We start from the raw sequence: 20744 nt of genomic DNA on the forward strand, positions 1-20744 counted from the left end.
GCAAACACTTTAGTTTAGTTTTCTTCAGGCATAAAATCATATGCACATAACTGGCTGAGGAATAGTAGTAAGTTTGACAGGTTTGAAAAGTAGGGGTGATTTTTAAAGAATTATTATATGCAAGATGAACTGATATGTGCCAGTCTCCCAGCACACACATAATGGCACATCAACTGTGCTTGCTCAGCCAAAGCCCTTCACTAAATTGAGATGTTTGTCGTTCTGATTAGAAAATCTGTGATCTGGCCTATTTGGCATCCACGACACTACCTACTGTTCCATCAGCATAGAACACTTAGTAAAGACTTTTTTTCGTCAGTGTCATAAACTATGGAATTATTAGGAACCCAACAATCTAAGACATACACCCGCAAAGACTAAGGCAGTGACACACACAGTGATAAGACATCCACATCTTTCACTTTCCTCCTCACAGACTCAGCAGTGCACCACATGTCCTCCAGTCTTTCCTCCTTTTCTATCTTGCATTGCCTCGACAGCACAGGCTCAACATAAGACAAGCATATCAATCAGAATTTTCAGTTTTCCCCACGGGTCCAAAATGGTAGAATGACATTTTCCTCTGCAATCAACACAGCAGCATGGCTCTGCAGCTTCTGTTGTAGGTTAGAAATCCATTTTAAGAGGTACCTCACGTCATGTCCCTGTTGATTCCTCCCCCTCTCCTCTTTTCTTTCTAATTGCTGTCAAAAATGTTCTCTTCCTCTCTCCTTAGTTATTATTTCTTTTCTGAGCGCCGCTCTCTTCTTCTCTCTTGCATAACAATTTTATGGTCTCGGGAACATCTTGAGGACACTTTGGCTCTGATTCCTGCTGAAGTGGAGGGGAAAAAAAGCTTCTCTTTTTGGTGTTATAGGAACTCTGAGGATGATACTAGCGTGTTTGTGCCAAACATTTTAGGTTCCCATCTCCTTTACAGTGTTCTAGGTTCTGCTTTTATCTTTCTTTTTTGCAGCATGGAAAAACAGCTTATCACAGAGTCTGACATAGATGATCAAAGCTGAAGCTTCCTTTGGTTTTCTATTTTATTGTATATAAATATATAGTATATATATATATATATATATATATATATATATATATGTCTGAACATATTTTGTGTTTGGGTGACTCAGTTTTGCCCAACAGAGTCAGGTATTGTGCAAAACATGCTTTGCTACCGTATCTACAACAGAAGGTGAAGATGCAACACATCTTTTCCAGTATTTAAGCAGGTTTGTTACAGAATTGTGAGAGGTTTTGACACCGGCTGCTGATCACACGTGCGACCCTCTGGTTCTGGGATAGCCTTTTCAAGAAATCGGCTGCTCGGGCTACAGTGAATTTGAAAATGTTCGTTGCCACTTGTGGCAGATGGCCCTCACACTGCGGAGAACTGCAGCCGCATGTTCAGCTGTTCACAGATCACTGCACAGTTAAGCTTCCTGTCTGTTATTTAATTTGTTGGCTCTTGTGTGCAGTGCCACATGGGCTACCAGCTTTGTCGTATTTTGGGTTTCTGTTGAGGCTTAACATTTTCAGAAAAGTCAACAGATTGTCATTGATGAAGGTGGAATTATGTATGCATATGTGTAGTGAGAGCAGAGACGACACTAGAAGCTTAAATAAAACCCAAAACATTAAATGCCACCATGCCCAAGCAGTAACATCCCCAAAGCAGGTTATTTCATTCTGATGGAAATGTAGCTCAGCTTAGATGCCCTCTGCTTTGGAGTTGTCTTTCAGTCAAGTAGACATCTGTGTAGGTGCTGTCAAATTGTATATCTATAGGAAAACTGATATGGATGAACCCAACTACTAAGGCTCGCGAACTTTTTCCAGCACATGTTGTGTTTAACTGTAGTTACTCCAGTCAATAAATGTGCTAATGTGGTGTTTCCCTTGCATTATATATAGCTCTCCCTTTCAGGTTTACACAGCCCTCTCTTAGAAGGCTGCACTTAGCACAGCATTGGTCTATGGAACTGTGTGTCATAGTGCCACATGGCTGCATGGATGGTTCGGTACAATCATAGATGGTATGCCTAATGCTCTTCTGTATGTCAGCTGACATACGTGGGTAGAGTTTTGCTTTCAACACAGACGGCAGAAATTCTGGCTTTTTCACCTGTTATAGAATTTGGAAAACATTTCAGAGTTTCATCACCCCGGGATAGATACCGAAAGGCCTTTGCAGTGCAAAACTGCCAAAGCATGACGTGTATTTTGATCAATTATGGACCAGGATGATCTTACAGGCTGATGTAGAGGTTGAATTCCTCCTTACAAAGGATCATTTTCTCACTTGCCCCCTTGTCTGAATAATTTTAGGCTTGAGTAAGACCCTCCATGTCCCCTTGCACTCTTGTATAAACAGGAGGAGGTGAAGGAAGCTTTGAAAACATGCGAACACACACACACACACACACACACACACACACACACACATATATATAAATACAGACTCTTCCCCAATTCTCATTTGTGTATCCAATGTGGGATTACTGTGCTTGGTTCACATCTTCACTGAAGAGTGTCTGTCCTCAGGCAGAATCAGACAGAACACGTGCCCTGAAAGCCGCGTGGTGTCAGGCCATCTCTCTGCTCCACTGCTTCACTCCCCCCTGCAGCCTACACATCCTCTCAGCTCGCCTCGCCTTCATCCCTGTTATTTGCCCTCCCACCCATCCCCACTGCTGCCCCTCATCTTCCTCTGCTGTGTTCATTTCACAGTCTCCATTTCCAGCTCAACACCCTAGCAGTCTGCACTCGATTGAATTCCAAACCAATTTTGCCTCCATGAATACCTCTTAGTTCCGCTTTCCTTTTCACAATTACTTTCCAATTTTCAACCCCATCCTGTTTCCTTTTGCAGCAGGCTAGTGGCTGATAGCTGGAACTCTAGTAGCAGCCCATAAGAGAGCAAAAGCAAGCAAGAGCTCCTTTGAACTTGCGATGAGCACTTTGTTAACACGAGGCTGAGACTGTGACATCAGCACCTTATGTGACTCATGACCTTGTATTAAAGAATGATGGGATATTTAACCCAAGGCGTTGCCCTAGATGGTTTGGCTTTACTATGAGGACTTACCTCCCATACTCTGCACTCTGATATTTAACCTGCAGGCTGGTAGTCAGCATTACAGTACATCAAGGAGTGTCTTGTGTACTTTGCTGCCAGGGCAGTCAGTAAACCCCCCACAATCATCATAATCACCGCCATCATCAGCTTGACTTGTGTAACCATCCTTCCTGGAGTGATGAGGTTGTTTGTATTCAGATTAACCCAGCAGGTCTGAGAGTGTTACAGGCTGGGTCATGACACAAGGGTTAATGCCAGCAGATGTTTCTCTGGCGCCTAATTCTGAGAGCATGTTGTGCACAAAAACACACAAAATGCTGCCATGTGTAGAGGTTGACCCCCTTAAACATAAATGTGAAGAAAAAACAAACCAAAAAAAGTTATGATTTCTAAGACTTTCGGTGCAGTAACATTCTTTCAGTCACTAGTTATCACTGAATGACTTAACGCAATGCTGATTGAGCCTATGGCCATCTGGTTTGATTTGATTTCACTTTATTATTAGGATATTCTTCTTTGCTTGTGTCTCAAGGCGTTCATGGTTCCACATAAATAACAAAATAAAATCCAAGCATTTAACCAAACAACAAACAATACTGCAAACATCTACTACATCATACATTTTATGAGGCCAATTTCAGCCAAGCTGATATTCTTCAAATAAAATACGAGAGGAGCTAGATGTAATATTACCCGTTATAAACAACGACACTTAACTGTGACCTAGTCTGTGGGCAGATATGCACAAGGCATGTGCATTTCAACCAAAACTACTATTCAAAGTTTATTTGAAAATCATCCGAATAGTTCACATACCCCCTTCCTCGGCTGTCTAAATGAGTGTGACAGTCCAGTGTATAACGAGTGCGACAGTGATTTGCAGCAGACTCTGTGCACTGCCAGTACACGAAGCCCAGTCCCTCTGCATGCTTTTCTCATCTGTCCATCTGTGTTAACATCCTGTTACCCAGGAGAGCAGCACAATAGCAGTAACTCTGCAACTGGAAATCAGGAATGTTGGCCTGTAAAACTGTTGCACTTCAAAGTTGGAACTGTGGGGTTTTTACACACGAGGCATTTTGGTGGACTGCTATGAACCCGGAGGATGTAAGCTGTAATGGTCTTGAATAAAGATGTGAACTGTTTCACCCTGCATGCACTGACCTCAGTTTTCTTGTGTCTTTCTTTTTAATAACCAGCGGTTAAGAGGCTGATGAAAGAGGCTGCTGAACTGAGGGATCCCACAGAGCACTACCACGCCCAACCACTGGATGTGAGTTCACTGGACACAATGTGCTGTAGTGTCAGTATTTGATCCATATTACTTAAGCGGATGATCACCACGACAACATTCTTTCCCATTCTGTATAGTTCAATAGTGCATATTTGTTGAAAATATATAATCAAGACAACAAGTAGGCAAATTCTGGTTTCACACTACTTGGGTCTCATTTTTACACACTGTACCACTCAGTGCGCTCTAACTCTGCATTCACATTCACCCATTCACACACCATTCATACAAGGTGGGAACCTGCTCATCAGGGAGACACTAACCATCCACACACTCAGTATTCAGTATCTTGATCAGGGACACTTGGGAGGACTGGAAGGACTAGAAGGACTGGGAATTGAATTGTTAATCTTCCAACTGGTGGACATTCAGAGCTTCACCCCACATTACCACTTAATAATGTGGTTTAAATAATCTGACAGCAGTAGTGAAGCTCTAGGGTCGATTTTCCATTAACTGGGTTGTTCGATACAGAGTGTGTGTTCCAGTCAAGTGTTATCTGTGTTTTTTGAGCTTAAAAATAATTGATAGGCAGGCTATATAAAGAATGATCTCATCAAGGGATTTATGATGTGTTTTATTGAAAAGTCGGCTATTTTATTCCACATCAAATAAGTCCCATCACAGAGCTGATGTGCTGCAATTGCTACACCTGCAGCCCACATACGGAGCAGGGCTGTGTGAGTGACAGGCAAAACAAGATGATAAGCTTTGGGAATGTGTTAGTGGACCCAGCACAGTGCAGTGAAACCTCAACTTTTTCACCAAGTTTGTGTAATATGGGTAAGTCAGCATCTATAGACTAGAGCACGCGATGTAATGGGTGCTGCTGCCAAGCTGAAATCAAATAGATATAAAATGAAAAAGTAAAATCAAATAAAAAAACATACAAAATAATTATTACCTGTTGCTGGTTATTTTAATTATTTTCTCCAGATGTTATGGCTGGAGGGACATAAATATGTCTGACTTAACTGTAATTACCGGATAACAGAAACACTGGTTGTCACTTCCGACAGACGTGAGAGTTCACAGAGTTGTCCTGATGAACATGTCTGTGGTCTGTGCTCAATGTGACATTTCTCTCATCCTGCAGGATAACCTCTTTGAATGGCACTTCTCTGTACGCGGGCCCCCAGATTCCGATTTCGATGGTGGGGTTTACCATGGCAGGATTGTGCTTCCCCCAGAATACCCCATGAAGCCACCCAGCATCATCCTCCTCACAGTAAGACGCCATCAAAGGCCACGTCTGAATTGCATCAGATTATTCTCCCGCTGAAGTGGAACAAGGAAGACGTCAATTCAGATGATCAAAGAGTGGAAAATGGACAGCATGTCATTTGAACCCTCAGTCATTTCTGGCTGACACAGAAAGTGACAGTTGTCAAATCAAAGCTTGGACTGTCATCATTCTGTCAGTGGGAACTGCACTGGTTTCATGACGATATGAGACTTCATATTATATTCAGACATACGCATGACACCTGCACCAATGACAGGCAGTTTTCATTGTATACAATTTTCTCTTTTTTTGTAGTGCTTCCTTTTCATTTTGCATTCATTATTTGAAACTGAAGCTTTTGCGGTACAACAGCCTGCATTTCCTTTTCCCTCACTCCGAATTATTTTAAGCACCCATTTCACTCTGCTTGTCATAACACCTCTTCTTTTTTTTTCTTGTTTTTATTGTCTCAGCCGAATGGAAGATTCGAAGTTGGCAAGAAGATTTGTCTGAGCATCTCTGGCCACCATCCAGAGACCTGGCAGCCCTCTTGGAGCAGTGAGTATTCTCAATGACAAGTCTCAAGTTCTCTACTTGTAGCTTATGCCCTGGGTTTCTCAAGATAGTTCTTTCTCCAGCCGCAGGTCTGCGTTTTAGTGTAGTCTGGAGAGTTTGGGAAGGTATTAATAATGAGTCTTATCATTTGTAGAGGTGGATAGAGTGATCAACAGACATGTTTACCAAAAGTATGGAACATTATTGATTTTTTGTCCCGTCCATTATGATGATAAAATCATATTACTTGAATATATGCTAGTGTTCATATATTGACAGGGTCTCAAATAGTCTGAAAGATGTGGTGAGCACCAACAAATAAAGGTCAGTCGCAAATAAAAGCAGAGTTTTTTTTTTTATTTGTGTGCTATCACGTGTCTCTAAATTGACCATAATGTACATTTCCACAGCATCAGATTCATTCCACAAGTACGACAACAAAGCCATGTCACATTCACCACTCGCCGCTTGGGGTGCACCTCAATAACCCTATCATACCTTTAACCAGAGAGCTGAAAATGCTGTAGTCGGTAAAACCAAAGAAATACGATGATAAAAAGTTATTATATGCAAATGCTAAAAGTTAAACCTGACAGCAGTAGCGCAGAGGATACATTTTATTGTGTCTTCTTTCATCACTGTGAATCAGAGTGAGATGCCGAATCAAGCATTAAGTAAGCTAGGTTCATCTTCAGCTGCTCCGATAAGTCAATACAGAAATAAGTCAACACAGAAATGGCTGGGCGAGGCTTAGATACCCCCCCTGACCTCCGGAACTACATAGTGTACAGTTAAAACACTACAACTCATGAGAAATGATACAAATGCAAACTTTTTAGAAATACTTTTAGAAAAATGTTGACAGGAAGCTAACATAAATGTGACAACGCGAAAATGAGGACCAGGATAAAGGCCCATTGAAATGGAGTGCATCATAGATAAACGGCACAACAATTCAAACTGTATAGGCCTTACGGGCTTTACCAAAGACTGTTGGCTGCTGCCAGGTGTAAGCAATAAGATAATCCACAAATGCTGTTACTGTATGTTGCTATGTTCCACGTGGGATTTCACTTGTGAATGGCAATGTGCATTCAGTGATAAGCTATGAAATAACATGGAAATAATAGGTGCTATGTATAATTGGCTCTTAACTCTCATACCCACAATGCTAGTGTACATGTGGCGTTGTCAGTGTCAGTGTTTGGTAGATGTTATAAATCCATAGTGGATAACCTTTAAACTAAGCTTATCTTTCTAAAACAGTCAGATATAATGGGCTTCCAGATGCTTTATTCGGTGTGTTGGATAGACCGGAGCACAGAAGAAACACAGCCAGTCACAACATAGACGCAAACAAATCCCTGACCCTAACCGTATTGTAAAACATGTCCTATGCCAGCTGGAGAATGTGTGAGTTTAGATGTATTGTGCAGGTCCTCATGGAGGCTGAGTTAAATCCAGGCTTACAACTAGGAAACAAAACATCATTCCCACTTATGTAACACGGGTACTGAACATGACATGTGCAGACTGTCGTGTAATTTAACCTTCTCTGTTTTACCCGGCAATGTTGAATGTGCTCTGTTTTCAAGTTTTTCTCATCTCCTTTTTGTTCTTTGTTTTTTTTTTCTCCTCTTGTCTGTTTCTCTTCCAGTCCGAACCGCCCTAATAGCTATAATCGGATTCATGCCAACAAAAGGAGAGGGAGCAATAGGATCTCTTGATTATACACCAGAAGAGAGGAGAGCCCTTGCCAAAAAGTAAGATGTGATACCTTCCAAATAGATCGTTAACACTAGAACTGCTGTAAACCTTTAAATTTAAAATGAAAATGAAAAATTTAACAGGTTTAACATATTTATCAATATGCATACCAGCACATTGCATATGTCCCTTTATGTATTTTTCCTGTCTCTCATCTGTCTCATTTGTATTTAAGATTGATCATTCAAAATGAGAAAATAACCCTATTAGATTATAAAACATTTGATTTTAACATTTATGATACATATCCTCCTGGAACCATCACAGAAACAAGCTGATCTAAAACATAAAAGCATATAGAAGCATGAAAAAGAATGTCATTTTTATACTAATACAACGACACCAAATCCCATCAACAGGGTTGGGGTTAGGCCATTTAAGTTTCACAGTCAATACAACTGACTGCTTCTCCCGGTGCAATATCCACACACAGGTTTATGGCATTTGCAGCAGGTGTCATGTGTTTTTCCAAACCTGGCGCTGCCTCCGTTTTAGCTGCTCCGCTCTTCTTTTTCTCTCTGTGAACTCTGCTCTCAGTCTCAGGTGGAAGAAGCTGCTGTCTCTTTTTCACTGGCATGGCTTCAGAAGTTGTTAAGTTTGTATCAAGATACAAACCTTTCAGAAGAATTGGATTAAAAATGAAACCCAATTTCCTATCCAATGTAAGAATCCCATCCCTTCCCGTGTAACATTTTGACAGGCTGTACCTACGGTCTTAAATATGTGTAAAAATAGATTCTATCAATTGAAAAGTAAATATGACTTTTTTGCTGGATGAGCAAACCCGCAGGTTGATGGTATGATCACTGAGGGCATTACGTGCATGATGGTTATTAGATGGCATTAACAAAGAAAACCGCATATGAGCATGTAATGTAATCAGCACCTGAGCCTCAGCTGACTTGCCTTCCACTAATAACGGCCTTGTCACAAAGGGAAAGGAGCGCGCCCGAGCCAGTCCTGGTACTGCAAGATGACATATTCATTATCGCCAAAATACCCACTCTCTGGAGGGAGCATGAATGGGCACGCTGCTCTTCATTTCACACCACATTTCCCTCAGAGAAAATGGTACAAAGCCAGAGAAGGAGAGGATCCAGCTTAAGTCACTCCTCTATTAGCAGATGAGATGCAGGTCTTGATCAGCAGGCTGTTTCATTAGCACATGGAGATGAGATAGACAGGAAGTCGCGCCGTGCTATAAATACATGGCTGCTTATCTCCTTGAGAGAGAACCTTTTCTCTTTTTTTTTTTTTTTTTTTTTTCATCCAGTCTAAGGCTGAGGCAGCACTTCTTCTCATCTCCTGTGTTCGTGCCCCTGGTGATTGTGAACGCTGTCAGTCAGAGAAGGGCCTCTGTGCAGCAGGAAAAGGCTCCTGTCTAATATTTACGGTTAAGTAAACTGTCAAAGAAGTTGGGCCACTTGTAATGTGTCAGGACAAACACACAGGGTCTCACAAAAGAATATGAAAAATGTCACTCACTCCAGACACCCGAGTGCACGTTTCTGCTTACATTACATATATCGAGATGATATTTGTCAACAGTAATTCACAGTGTTAGGATATAGTGGCCAAACAGATGGTCCTGTTGCATGGTTTTAATAAACTCAAGATACTAAAGGAAGGTAGAATCCTGCTGTGTAGGTCTTCTATGTTTCAGCAGGGCTTAAAGTTGGACCACCTTAAAATCTGAAAACGGGTTCCTGTTACTTGATTCTGGTGTTTGGTTGTAGTTTTACATGACACAAGTTAGCACAAGCACTAGCCCCAGTTAGCACAACGAGCACGAGCATTAGTTCCGGCTCTCCCATCGAGTAAACAAAAATGATCTGCCGATCAAACTCGAGCGAGTTTGGTGGAAACACACCATTCCAACCAAGTGTGTGTGTGTGTGTGTGTGTGTGTGTGTGTGTGTGTGTGTGTGTGTGTGTCTATATATATATATATATATATATATATATATATATATATATATATATATATATATATTGATTTTCATCTTAATTTGCGTTCCAAAAGTTCTTATCTTATTTTATTCTTATCTACCTAACTCTGTGACTGTAATACTTCATACACACAAAAATCTTAATCAAATACTTATCTCTGAAATGTTTATTGAAATACTAATGACACACGGGTGTTAACTAATGAACAAACAAAAAACTGAACAAAATGGAAAGATTTATCAAAAGATAAACCAGCGACAGACGATGAATAAATGAATGAGGGCCACCTCATTCTCTTGGCCGTCTCTCCTCGACAACATTCAGACACAAAATGAGATGGAAGGCAAAGAATAACGAAGAATGAAAAAAGAACACTTGACTGTTGGATTGAGATTTTAGATATAGGCCCCTCTGATTCCACCATTAGAAAGGGAGCTTCAAAAGTTGTTAGATCCACAAGCACTTTGTTTGAAACGTACAGATGCCTCTGAATGATACCAAAAATGAAATGAAATTGCAGGAAGACGTCTGAACCAGTGATTGACACAACATCTCAAACATACTGCTGTCCTCAGTGTGCATCTCCGATTTTACTAACTAAATCAGAGCATTTCTTTCTAAGCCCAGATGTGTTCTTGATGCTCCTGCCTAAAAGGGTTCAAACAGTCATACATGTGAGAAACCATCAACCAACCATGGAGTCTGTCTGCATGGTGTCCACTGTTGGAGACACTGACTGCCTGTTTGACCTGTCATAGTCCAGTGGCCTGATGTCTAACAAGCCCAGGGTCTTCCCCACCTACATCTTAACTTCGCTTGGATAGAATCCAATTTCAATTTGGCTCTTGAGGAAGTCACAGATTTGCATCATTTAATACCATAATGTGTCCAAATCTATCCACACCACCTTTAGCCTGAAGAGCTTCACACTGCTGATGCGGTGTTCCTCAGAGCATGATTCATCCCACATCAGTCCATTAACTGCTGCAAGGGATGATTATCTTTTCCAAGGCAAATCCACAGAAACTTCTTTTATGCGTTGCATTTTAAGTTTTTTCAGCATGGCTGCAGTAAGCGGTCGTGTTGATCCTTCTCCTAGCAATATTTCACTGAACCCTGCTGTTAGGACTGGCATGAAAGCATAAGGGTGCACGCAACGGTCTGAACACTTAGCAGGGTCCTGGCATGTGAAGGCAAAAACAAACCTGTCAACTGAGAATACAATGTGATCCAGTCAACGCAAGAAACATGCAGCCAATGCCATAAACACACTCATGTACACACAAATGCACTCAGCTTTTGAAACTTTTTTTTCTGCTTGTTTTCTGCCAGTTTGTTTACAGGATTCAGACACAGCCCTGAAAAAAATATGGGCAGCTCCGTCTAAAAATGTTTGAAAATTTCATAACAAGATGCCACATTACCATCGGCCGAACACCAGATGACGTGGTTTTGTTTGGCAGATACATCTGTGAGCGACACTCTGTACATGCCGATAACTTTGTGAGATGTGAGATTAGATGCCTGAGTAATTCAGAGTTCCTTTTTATGGTTTCTCTGTCTTTGTTGGTGTTGACCATGGCACGCTGACCATCAGCCAACAAATCTAAACTGTGGCTGTATATCAAACACGCTGCTGATTGGCTGCCAGGTACATTGCTCCACAATAATTCTGTGTTTGTTCCGATTTACACCGCCACAGTGAGGACTGAGCTGTCATCACTTCCTCAAGGGGCTGTGTGACGACTACGACTTGGGCTTAAGTTTAGCATTCGTTTTAGATTAAAGGATAATTCCGGTTTATTACAACTTGGGTCTTATTTTGGTAGTTTTAGCCATTTTAACCACGATAAAAGATTATTGTCCTCAGCAAAGTAATGAGATGCTAGCCTCCTTCCAGATCTGTGAATACTACACACACTTCTGATGCCTTTGCAGTTAGAGAAACCATCGACCAATGAGAGTTTTGTTCTGTAAATTGAATTAAGAATGGGGATGTCATCTTCCTACATAGCTACCTAACTGCATTCACTAAGTCATACAGGTTGTTGTACAGAAATAATAACATATTTATTTGATGGCTGCTCAAGTTGACTGCACTGCACAGTATCTGTCAGAGGTTCTCTGACAATTTAAAATGGTACTTGCACGACCAATACACACTTCACAACTGATTGGCTAGGGCAACAGTAGGAAATTGACAAAACATGAGCATGATATCAGGCTGAATGAATGAAGTTAAACAAAATGCCAGTTTACTGCGATTATTCATTCCATTGGGACTTTAGGAACACAACAGCTGACAAGAAGAGTCAGATAATGAGACAGGTTGTGAAAACCCATCTCAGCCAAACTTATTTGGAAGAGAAAACAAACGATAAAAGAATTACCCAGACTGTCCATTGTTGCTGTTTTTTCTTTTTTCAGGCAATGTGTTATGCTTTATAACTTTATACTCTTCAAGATTTGGGTGATGTGGACTCTATTAAACCTTGTAAATAAGGGCAAGCGAGAAACTGTAATCCCCAGCCACACACGTGTTAACCAGCTGTTGTGCCCAGATGAGTAGGTAGTCTGATTAGCCAGCAAGTTGCCCTGGAATTAGATTCTTACAAGTGCAGTGCCTGTTCGGGGTGTGGCTGTTAGGAGCTCTTGGCTGTTTGTGCCCAGCTGGAAAGGCACAAGTGCTTGGCTCCCAGGACTGTGGTGTGCAGCATTGTCAGCTGGAGTGCCTGTTTGAAGAACATGAGCGTTTGGAATACGCATCTGTTCGGACCAGGCCGATTGCTCGGCCCCTGGAAGTGCTGCTCATCTGCAACATTCATCAGTTGAAAGGTTCTTGAGATATGCACATATTTCTGAGGTTAGACGTTTTATTAAACATTTCACATCCAGACAACTTCACACTCGACACTGCACTTCCTTGGGGTCCAGTGACATACACACATAGAGCGTATAGAAGATTAAATTAACAGTTGTTGAGAAAAACAACGAGACAGAGATTCCTTCCTTAACAGTTAAATGCTTTTGTTAAAAATAAGGTCTCTACATGTTTATAGCGTGAATTGAGAAGCGCTGCTTTGGCAGGCTGACTTCACTGTGTACCACTTATCCCGGCAGGTCCCAGGACTTCTGTTGTGAGTCGTGTGGCTGCTCCTTGCGCTCTGCCCTCTTGGCTCTGACCCCCAACAGCAATCCCAGCGCCGAGGACCACAAAGCTAAAGAATTGGCGCAACAAATCAACTTTAAGGTAGAAACACTGGACACGTTTGACTCACTGTTCTGTCAGCGATTTAACACTTAAAGCATCCATCCATCCAGGTGTAGATGTATAGGTGTAAATATGTAGATGTATAGATATGTGTATATATACATATGTGTGTGTGTGTGTGTGTGTGTGTGTGTGTGTATGTACTAATTTTGACGGAATTGGTGCTGTGGAAATGTACTTAAAATGCACTTAAATTACCATGTGAGCTACTTTACCTGTGTCATTACTTTATTAGTGGCCTGTATGTGAAAACTCATGGTTGCTATAACAACCATTGGCAGCTAACCAGCACAATATATCTGTCAGGCTGCAGCACACTCCAGAAATGTTTAACTGGTAATTCATCGTGACAGACTCATCCAAAGTGAGCCACCAGGAAGGAGGAACTATTACGCACCCTGAGGGCATATTTTCTAACACTATGACAAAGGCCAAGGCACAGTGTAGATAACTGCAGTTCCCTGTGTGTTAACGCAGGCAGAGTCCAGTTTATCCAGGCAGGCAAGTGAGAGCGGAGCTGCAGAAAGTGAGTCCTCCACTCACACCCAGGGAGACATCTCCACGTCTGCAGGCCGGGAAACTGCTGATGGCCCTCGGGCTGAACAGGTGGGTGTTAAACTGCCACTCTGGGGTTCCACAGCACAGCTAGCCCACCACCTACAGAACAGACCATCCACGTTGTTTCACACGTTGTAGCCTAACTGCAAATGTAACATTACTGATAACCATTTCACAAAGCAAACTGTGTTCAGATTGCGGTGCTATCTGCCGGCCAGCTGTTGTTTTCAGTATGCAATGAAAACTGCAGTGAACATTTTATTATTATTATTATTAGTAGAAGTAGTCGTTATCATGTCCATCATTTCTATGGGTTATGATTCCATTGTATTTACCAAGAGCTAGCTCTTAATAGCTATGTACTGGCAATTTAGTGGAATTGCTAAGAGGAAGAAACACATGCAGTCAGACAATTTGAAAGTAAGCCAGACCTTTTGTAAAATGAAGGCAAATGATAAACATATTACTGTAACTGTCCATTGTAAACATCCATCACAGTCCAGTAAGGGTAAGATTGGATGTATTCAATTCAATTCAATTCAATTCAATTCAATTTATTTGTATAGCCCAATATCACAACAGAGTTGTCTCACAGTGCTTTACAAAGTTCAAAGTTCTGTCTTCAAATAAAATGCCACAGATTTCTAAACTGTCTAACTGCATGTTTTTCTTGCCGTGTTTTGTAATACTGACCCTCTGTTCCCTGATATTGGCAATTTGCACTTTGATGACTATGAATTTTCCACACCAGATAGAATTGAAATGTAATAACCTGATATTATCCTCTGAGGTATGTTTTGGAAATCTGCCAACAAGAATATATTCAAATATTTCTATTAGAATTTCACATTCTGCATATTGTGCAATCACAGTTGCACTCAGAGCTCTCCAGGGCAGAGCCTCCGCACTGAAGGGAAGCCGAGTCAGCTGAGCAACATTGCTAACAACAGGCTAACAGCAAAACGTACAGCTTGGGCTCGGCTCACGGACAGCTGGTATCGATCCGTCCTTGAGCTTCTACCATTTACAGTCCTCGTTAAGAAAGCAGTAAAATCATTTCACAAAAAACTATTTGTTTTTTTTGCAGTAGCTGTGAAGACATTTCCATCACAAGTCCATCCAAAGCATAGTGAATCCTCAGAGCCACATAGCAATGACAGACACTAAGGTGGATTCAGGCTGTCAGTGGGCGGGATGTTCATCACATTCCTGCATGTGACATCCTATGTAGGGATCAAATCTGAACATGTCTTGACACACATTAATAAAACAAGGAGCAGGAGAAAAAGAGAAGACATTTTTTTTTTCCCATAGTCTGGGGACACATTTATTTTTAAAGTTTTATTTTTTAAAGTTTGGGGAGCATGGAACCTGGGATCTCTCTGTGTGGAGTCTGCATGTTCTCCCCGTGCTTGCGTGAGTTTTCTCCAGGTACTCCGGCTCCCTCCCACAGTCCAAACACATGCAGGTTAGGTTAATTGGTGACTCTAAATTGCCTGTAGGTGTGAGTGTGACCAAGAGCATTGTCTGTCTCTGTGTGTTGGCCCTGCGGTTGGCTGGTGACCCCCCCCCCCCCCCCCCCCCCCCCCCCCTCTCGCCCAAAGTCAGCTGGGATTGGTTCCAGCTCCCCCGCGACCCTGACGGATAAGCGGTCTAGATGATGGATGGATTTAAAAGTTTGTTAATGTCCTGCACTGATTTCTGACACTAGCTATCGCTGTCTTGTAATGATTTACATCACCAAGGTCTTGATGAAAGACAGAAATTATAAATCTCACTGACTAACATGCAATACAGTTGATATTAAGGATTGTTTAGGCTAATTCCTTCCCCTAATGTTTGGAATAATTAAAATGAACATATCTAAGCCGTAAAGTATTGGTCAGAGCAACGGCTGTTCTAAAGCTCCATGGTGTCAGTATGAAGTCATATTATTCCTTTTAATTGGTGACACACTTTCACCTGTTGACATCCCACTGACCTCTACAATCATTTTGAATTGGACGGAATGATACGACTGTGCATGACTGTGCAGCAGCACCGTGCCAGCTGCTGTGGTTGCACTGCGTTATTGTGTGAAATCAAGCAGCTACACATCAGTGCTCTCTCTTAACATCCTTGTGAATGTGTTATGGTAGCTTGAAGCCTGTGGTTCCGTGGCTTTTTTTTTTTTTTTTTTTTGCAGCAGCAGCAGTTCAGATGATATGGACGGGCTTTGTTGCCTAAGAGGATTGATTTTGGCGCCAGCTGCCACCCACAGAACCACAGCAACAGAGTCTGAAGGAGCAGAGAGGAGGGTCAGCTTAGATTAATGTTTCTCAGTTTGGATAAACTGAGGACGGCCACATCAAAAATAGGACTCACCATCTGCCGCTAAAGTTGAAGGGACAAGACTTAAAACTTGTCGAGGATGAGACAGGCCAGCCCACAGTACCCCACACTGCCTTGTACTGCCGCTGTGCACTGAGCACAGCGGGGGGTGTAGGATGAGTACTGTTTACTCCCCCTCTACAGCTTCTAGAGTCTCCTTCCAGCCACACTCTACTTTGGCAAAAGGCATGTTTTCTGTGTAAATGCTGAGCCCATCAGCACTGCTCATTGGTCAGTCGTCCCTCTCACAGCTGCCCGTTATCCAAAGAGGACTCTTCGCTCGTCACTTCACATCAATGATAGCACCATGAATTTTAGTATATATAAGTATATATTAGTAAGTAGTATATATTCTGGAAAAAGAAGGTGTTAATGTGCTGATCCAGGAAGCTCGTGAATTTCATATTACTGTATTTTTGTGAAGCTGCATGAAAGGAAAAGCGTGTCTCTGGTGGCAAGTAAACATACAAATTTGGCAAATTTGCTTGCAGGGATCATTTTCCTGAATGTATGCACTACTTTTACAGACACTCTTTGTGTATTTCTGCATATTTTTGAGTGTGTTTGGGCCAAGTAGGGCCGCAAAAATGTTCCATTATTGATTTATACTCAATTCTCTATGAATCAACAATTGTTGAACTACAAAATATCAGAAATTAGTGAAAAAATGTGCATCACAAGTTCCAGCAGACGTCTGACCAACAGTTAAGAACTCAAAGATATTCAGGTTACCGTCATAGAAAACGAAGACAACCAGAAGAATTTTAATGATAATACTTGATTATCAATATCTTCACCAATTAATTTTCCACTGGCTGAGTTGCATTCTGTCTCTATTGCTCCTGCCAGAGAAAATTGTGTTCGCACAGTCAAGTCCATGATTTCATTGTTCTCATTTATACCATTTTCCATTTCTGTTGTCAGATGCGGAATGAATGTTAATGGTGGTTTGATGGCAGCTCATAAACCTTTTAACCAGCAGTCATTTCCAAATTGCTGGCTATGCTGCTGATCAGAGGTCTGGCTGTGGTGAGAGAAATAGCAGCCTGGTTAGGACAGAGGGCCGAAAGGAAAGAGAAAAAAAAATCACTTAATGTGGATGTGTGCTACTCTATATACACTGTTCAGCAAATAAACTGAGGAGATCACAGCCACACAGCATCTGTTACACATCAGAAGTAGCCGCAAGCAAACATGTATGTATGTTTGTTTGACAACTGTGTGCTGAAAAACACTTCTGAGTGTGTTCCAGCGTGCACTAGAACCAAAATGGAGCCATGACAGAGCTGCAGCACAGCCAGATGCACTAGACATGAACCATAATCAGCTAGAGGGGCACTCGTGAGGTGCAGACCTCTGTCCAAGCCAATATAGCAGTTTTGTGTGGTTTGCAAACCTGCAAACGGAACCACTATATAGTATGTCTGGATATGTTTCCCACGCTATAAGAATTATGTCGAAAAATGTGTTGTTTCATGAAAATTGGGTCATTTTTCTGTAATCCACCTTACAAAACAAACACCACAGAACATACCCTGCTCGGCAGAGGTAATTAGCTGACTTATGGTTTCTCCTCCGATGTCTGGTTTTCTCACAGTGCTGCTCTTAATGCCAAACTCCTTCACAGGTAGAGGACACTGCAGCAGAGGACCCCCAACCCCCTGTGGCCACCAGCACCGGTCGGCCCCTCAGCCCCAGGCAGCGGCGCGCCCAGCAGCGAAGCCAGCAGGACCAGAGAGACGGCAGGGATCCAACCAGCAGGCCGGCCTTCCCCCCGGCTCCTCGCCAACCTCAAGATGAAAGCCACGCAGGCTCTGCGGTCCTCATCGTGGTGCTCACTCTGGCCCTAGCAGCTCTCATCTTTCGCAGGATCTACCTGGCTAACGAGTACAAGTTTGACTTTGAGCTGTGACCAACTAGAACCCCCCCGGCCCGCCCCCCGTACGTCACCACCTCCTGCTACTACCCTAACAGAACTATGACCAGCTGAAGCGGATCCAGAGCCGAGGCGGTGGCTTACACTGACTTTCCTCCCTCCCTGCTCATCAGCAGAGGGTTCAGTCTCCAATGAGGGGGGGACTTTCATTCCTGCAGAGGAGGTGCCACAGCACCTCCGGGATGTCTTTTAATCAGTGTGAATTTTATTCTCCAGAGTGTCATGCATTTTTAAGAACGGGAAGCTTTCTTGTATTTGTGATCAGTTCGGCAGTCACACACACACACACACACACACACACACACACACACACACACACACACACACACACACACACACACACACACACACACACACACACACACACACACACACACACACACACACACACACACACACACACACACACACACCACATGTCCCCTTCCATGTAATTGGTTCCTATCCTAGAGCTGCCACGTCTTCCCAGTATTTAATTAATATAACAGTCAGCAACGTGGAATTATAGGGGTTGTTTGTCTCGAGGTGATTATTTATCATGGACGTATCTACACAGTGGTTGTGACTTATTTTATGTGCTTTAACCTCCCTTTTTGGTCACATCGCACAGGGCTCCATTTTAATGGTGCGAGTGCTCCAACCACTGTGGGCTAATAGTGCTGCGGTTACATAGCGTCATATGGGTACGGTAGGTGCGGTACTTAAGTCTTTATTCTACTGTGTCTCACATTGTAAATGGTCACATCATGTCGTAATTGTGATATAACAACATCGAGCATTTCGAGAATATAATGCATAATGCCACTGTTGTTTAAAAAGTTTAAACAACAGGCAGTGATTCGCACAGTTTATGAGCCCTGGTGCACTGATGTGTGCCGCGCAACGGGCAAAATCCTGAAAAAGGTTGTTACTTTCAAGTCAGAGGCTGCAGGGATTTAATGAACTGAAAGGGGCTGTATAAATCAGCTGTGGATAATAGACATGGTAAGAATCACTCATACTCATCCCTCCATGCACTACTCTGGCCATGACACAATGTGACCCTACTGTACCTGCAAATGTCACTTAATGTCAGCGTCGGTCGGGGGTGGAGTTAGCAAGTACTGAGCAGCATCCCACTGCTCATCTCTGCCCCCCTTTTTTTGGATTTTAAACAGCCTTTGTGAGTGTGACAGTGTTATAGGAGTGCAGTGCCGAACCAGCAGGGCTCTCCACTAATGTCCTCACAGAAAAAGCATCTGCAGCTTGGAGAGTGTTTAGTGGAAAATGAGCAGTTTTAAGCATTGTTTCATTAGTGCAGCCTGCACTGCTTGTTGTTCCCCCACTAAAATAGAGCCCATTGTGTAATTATTCCTAGAAGTCCTGCGAAGGGAGTGACTTGGCTGATCCAGGATCAGCTAATACAGCGTGGTTCCAGAAGCATGAGGGCACAGTGCTTTGAGCCGTTCAGCACGGCGACATTTACCGGTGAGATAATTTTCAGGATTATTCCCACCGGTAGACCTGACGCTGGCCTCCAGAGAGGTTCAGCAGGCCATTTGCTTCCTTTCATTGCTTTGGATCTTCAGTCAGATCTGCTTTTTCCACCTATAACACACCTACAAAAGTCATTCTTCTGTCGAAACTGTAATCATCCCCACACCACCCCCACCCCCACCCCCACCCCTATCTCCGCACCTGCTTCACGGTATTCACACCACGTCCCTTTGGATTAATCTCTTGTTTTGCTTGTGTTCTCTGCAGCTTGTATGCAAACAGTCGCTGTTTTGCCCTGCTTGTATAAATAGACCCAAACACTGTCTAACGTTCACTCTCTTTCATATACTTTGAGTAGGGGTTTATCACTCTGACGAGACTCACAGGAACTGGGAAGCAATTTAAATTCACTCTTTGCACATCGTAGCCGACGGCTTCTTGACGTGCACAGCAACTCGGCAGCATACAAACAGCTCAGAGGTACTCGTAGCAGTCTACCTGTTGAGTCGTTTTATCATCTTTTATCTGAGCATCGCTTTCTTCTACGCCTGCACACGTTCAGGTATTACACGAAGGCAGCAGAGATTTTCCTATGAATATTTATAGTCACAGAATCTCTCAATATCTGTCTTTTCACTTAATGTGCCCAATGCTGGTATACTGGGATATAAAGAAAAAAAATAAAATGAGTGAAAGAATGTGTCAGGTTTTATGATGTGTCATTATCCCCACAGATCCCTCGGGGAATATGGAGCATCGCTGCTAGCTTTAAGTTAGATTCACGATGATGGATCAGGTAATTGCCAGGTCCTAATGTGTGTAAAAGGCATTTAGCTACAACTGTCAGCTACCTTTTGCTCCTATATTTAGCTGTGAATAATCACAACCACCTGTGCAGTGATAACGGCAGACTAGGCCCAGCTATCTATAGCAACTACGAAGCACAGTGTGTGTTTTGGTAGAGGGTGTGTGGGGGTGGGGGGGTGGTGGAAATGGGGACTGAGAGTATTGATAAGAGATTTGAATTCCTTGAGGTTGTTATCAAAGTCCTATTTAAATCAAAAACATTGTGAGGTTGCATCTAATAGGTCCATCAAATATTCCTCTCCATGCACTTCCTATGAAACTGATAGTTAAACCAGTTTCTCTTTTCCTCCATAGAGGAGTATCATGAGGTGTGCAGTTGTGATTTGTAAAATAATTCCCAAAAAGTCAAACCTGTAATCACATTTTAAGATTCTATGCTACCCATGTCGTCACG

General features: G+C 42.4%; 1 protein-coding gene across 2 annotated transcripts in view; it reads left to right on the forward strand.

Moving 5' to 3' along the window:
* ube2j1 (ubiquitin-conjugating enzyme E2, J1) overlaps nucleotides 1-20185 on the forward strand; it is a 30320-nt gene extending 10135 nt beyond the window's left edge. Inside the window, exons 2-8 of one of the 2 annotated variants that reach the window (XM_070849026.1) lie at nucleotides 4282-4355; nucleotides 5473-5604; nucleotides 6075-6159; nucleotides 7814-7919; nucleotides 12993-13122; nucleotides 13621-13753; nucleotides 17703-20185. In XM_070849026.1, the coding sequence (XP_070705127.1) occupies nucleotides 4282-4355; nucleotides 5473-5604; nucleotides 6075-6159; nucleotides 7814-7919; nucleotides 12993-13122; nucleotides 13621-13753; nucleotides 17703-17983 (941 nt within the window). In that variant the 3' untranslated portion in view covers nucleotides 17984-20185. Of the gene's footprint in view, nucleotides 1-4281; nucleotides 4356-5472; nucleotides 5605-6074; nucleotides 6160-7813; nucleotides 7920-12992; nucleotides 13123-13620; nucleotides 13754-17698 lie in introns of both variants that reach the window. The other variant, XM_070849027.1, reaches the window with a different exon arrangement.
* Nucleotides 20186-20744: the final 559 nt, after the last annotated feature.

This window comes from Pempheris klunzingeri, chromosome 18 (assembly GCF_042242105.1).
Source record: "Pempheris klunzingeri isolate RE-2024b chromosome 18, fPemKlu1.hap1, whole genome shotgun sequence".
Lineage (NCBI taxonomy): Eukaryota > Metazoa > Chordata > Actinopteri > Acropomatiformes > Pempheridae > Pempheris > Pempheris klunzingeri.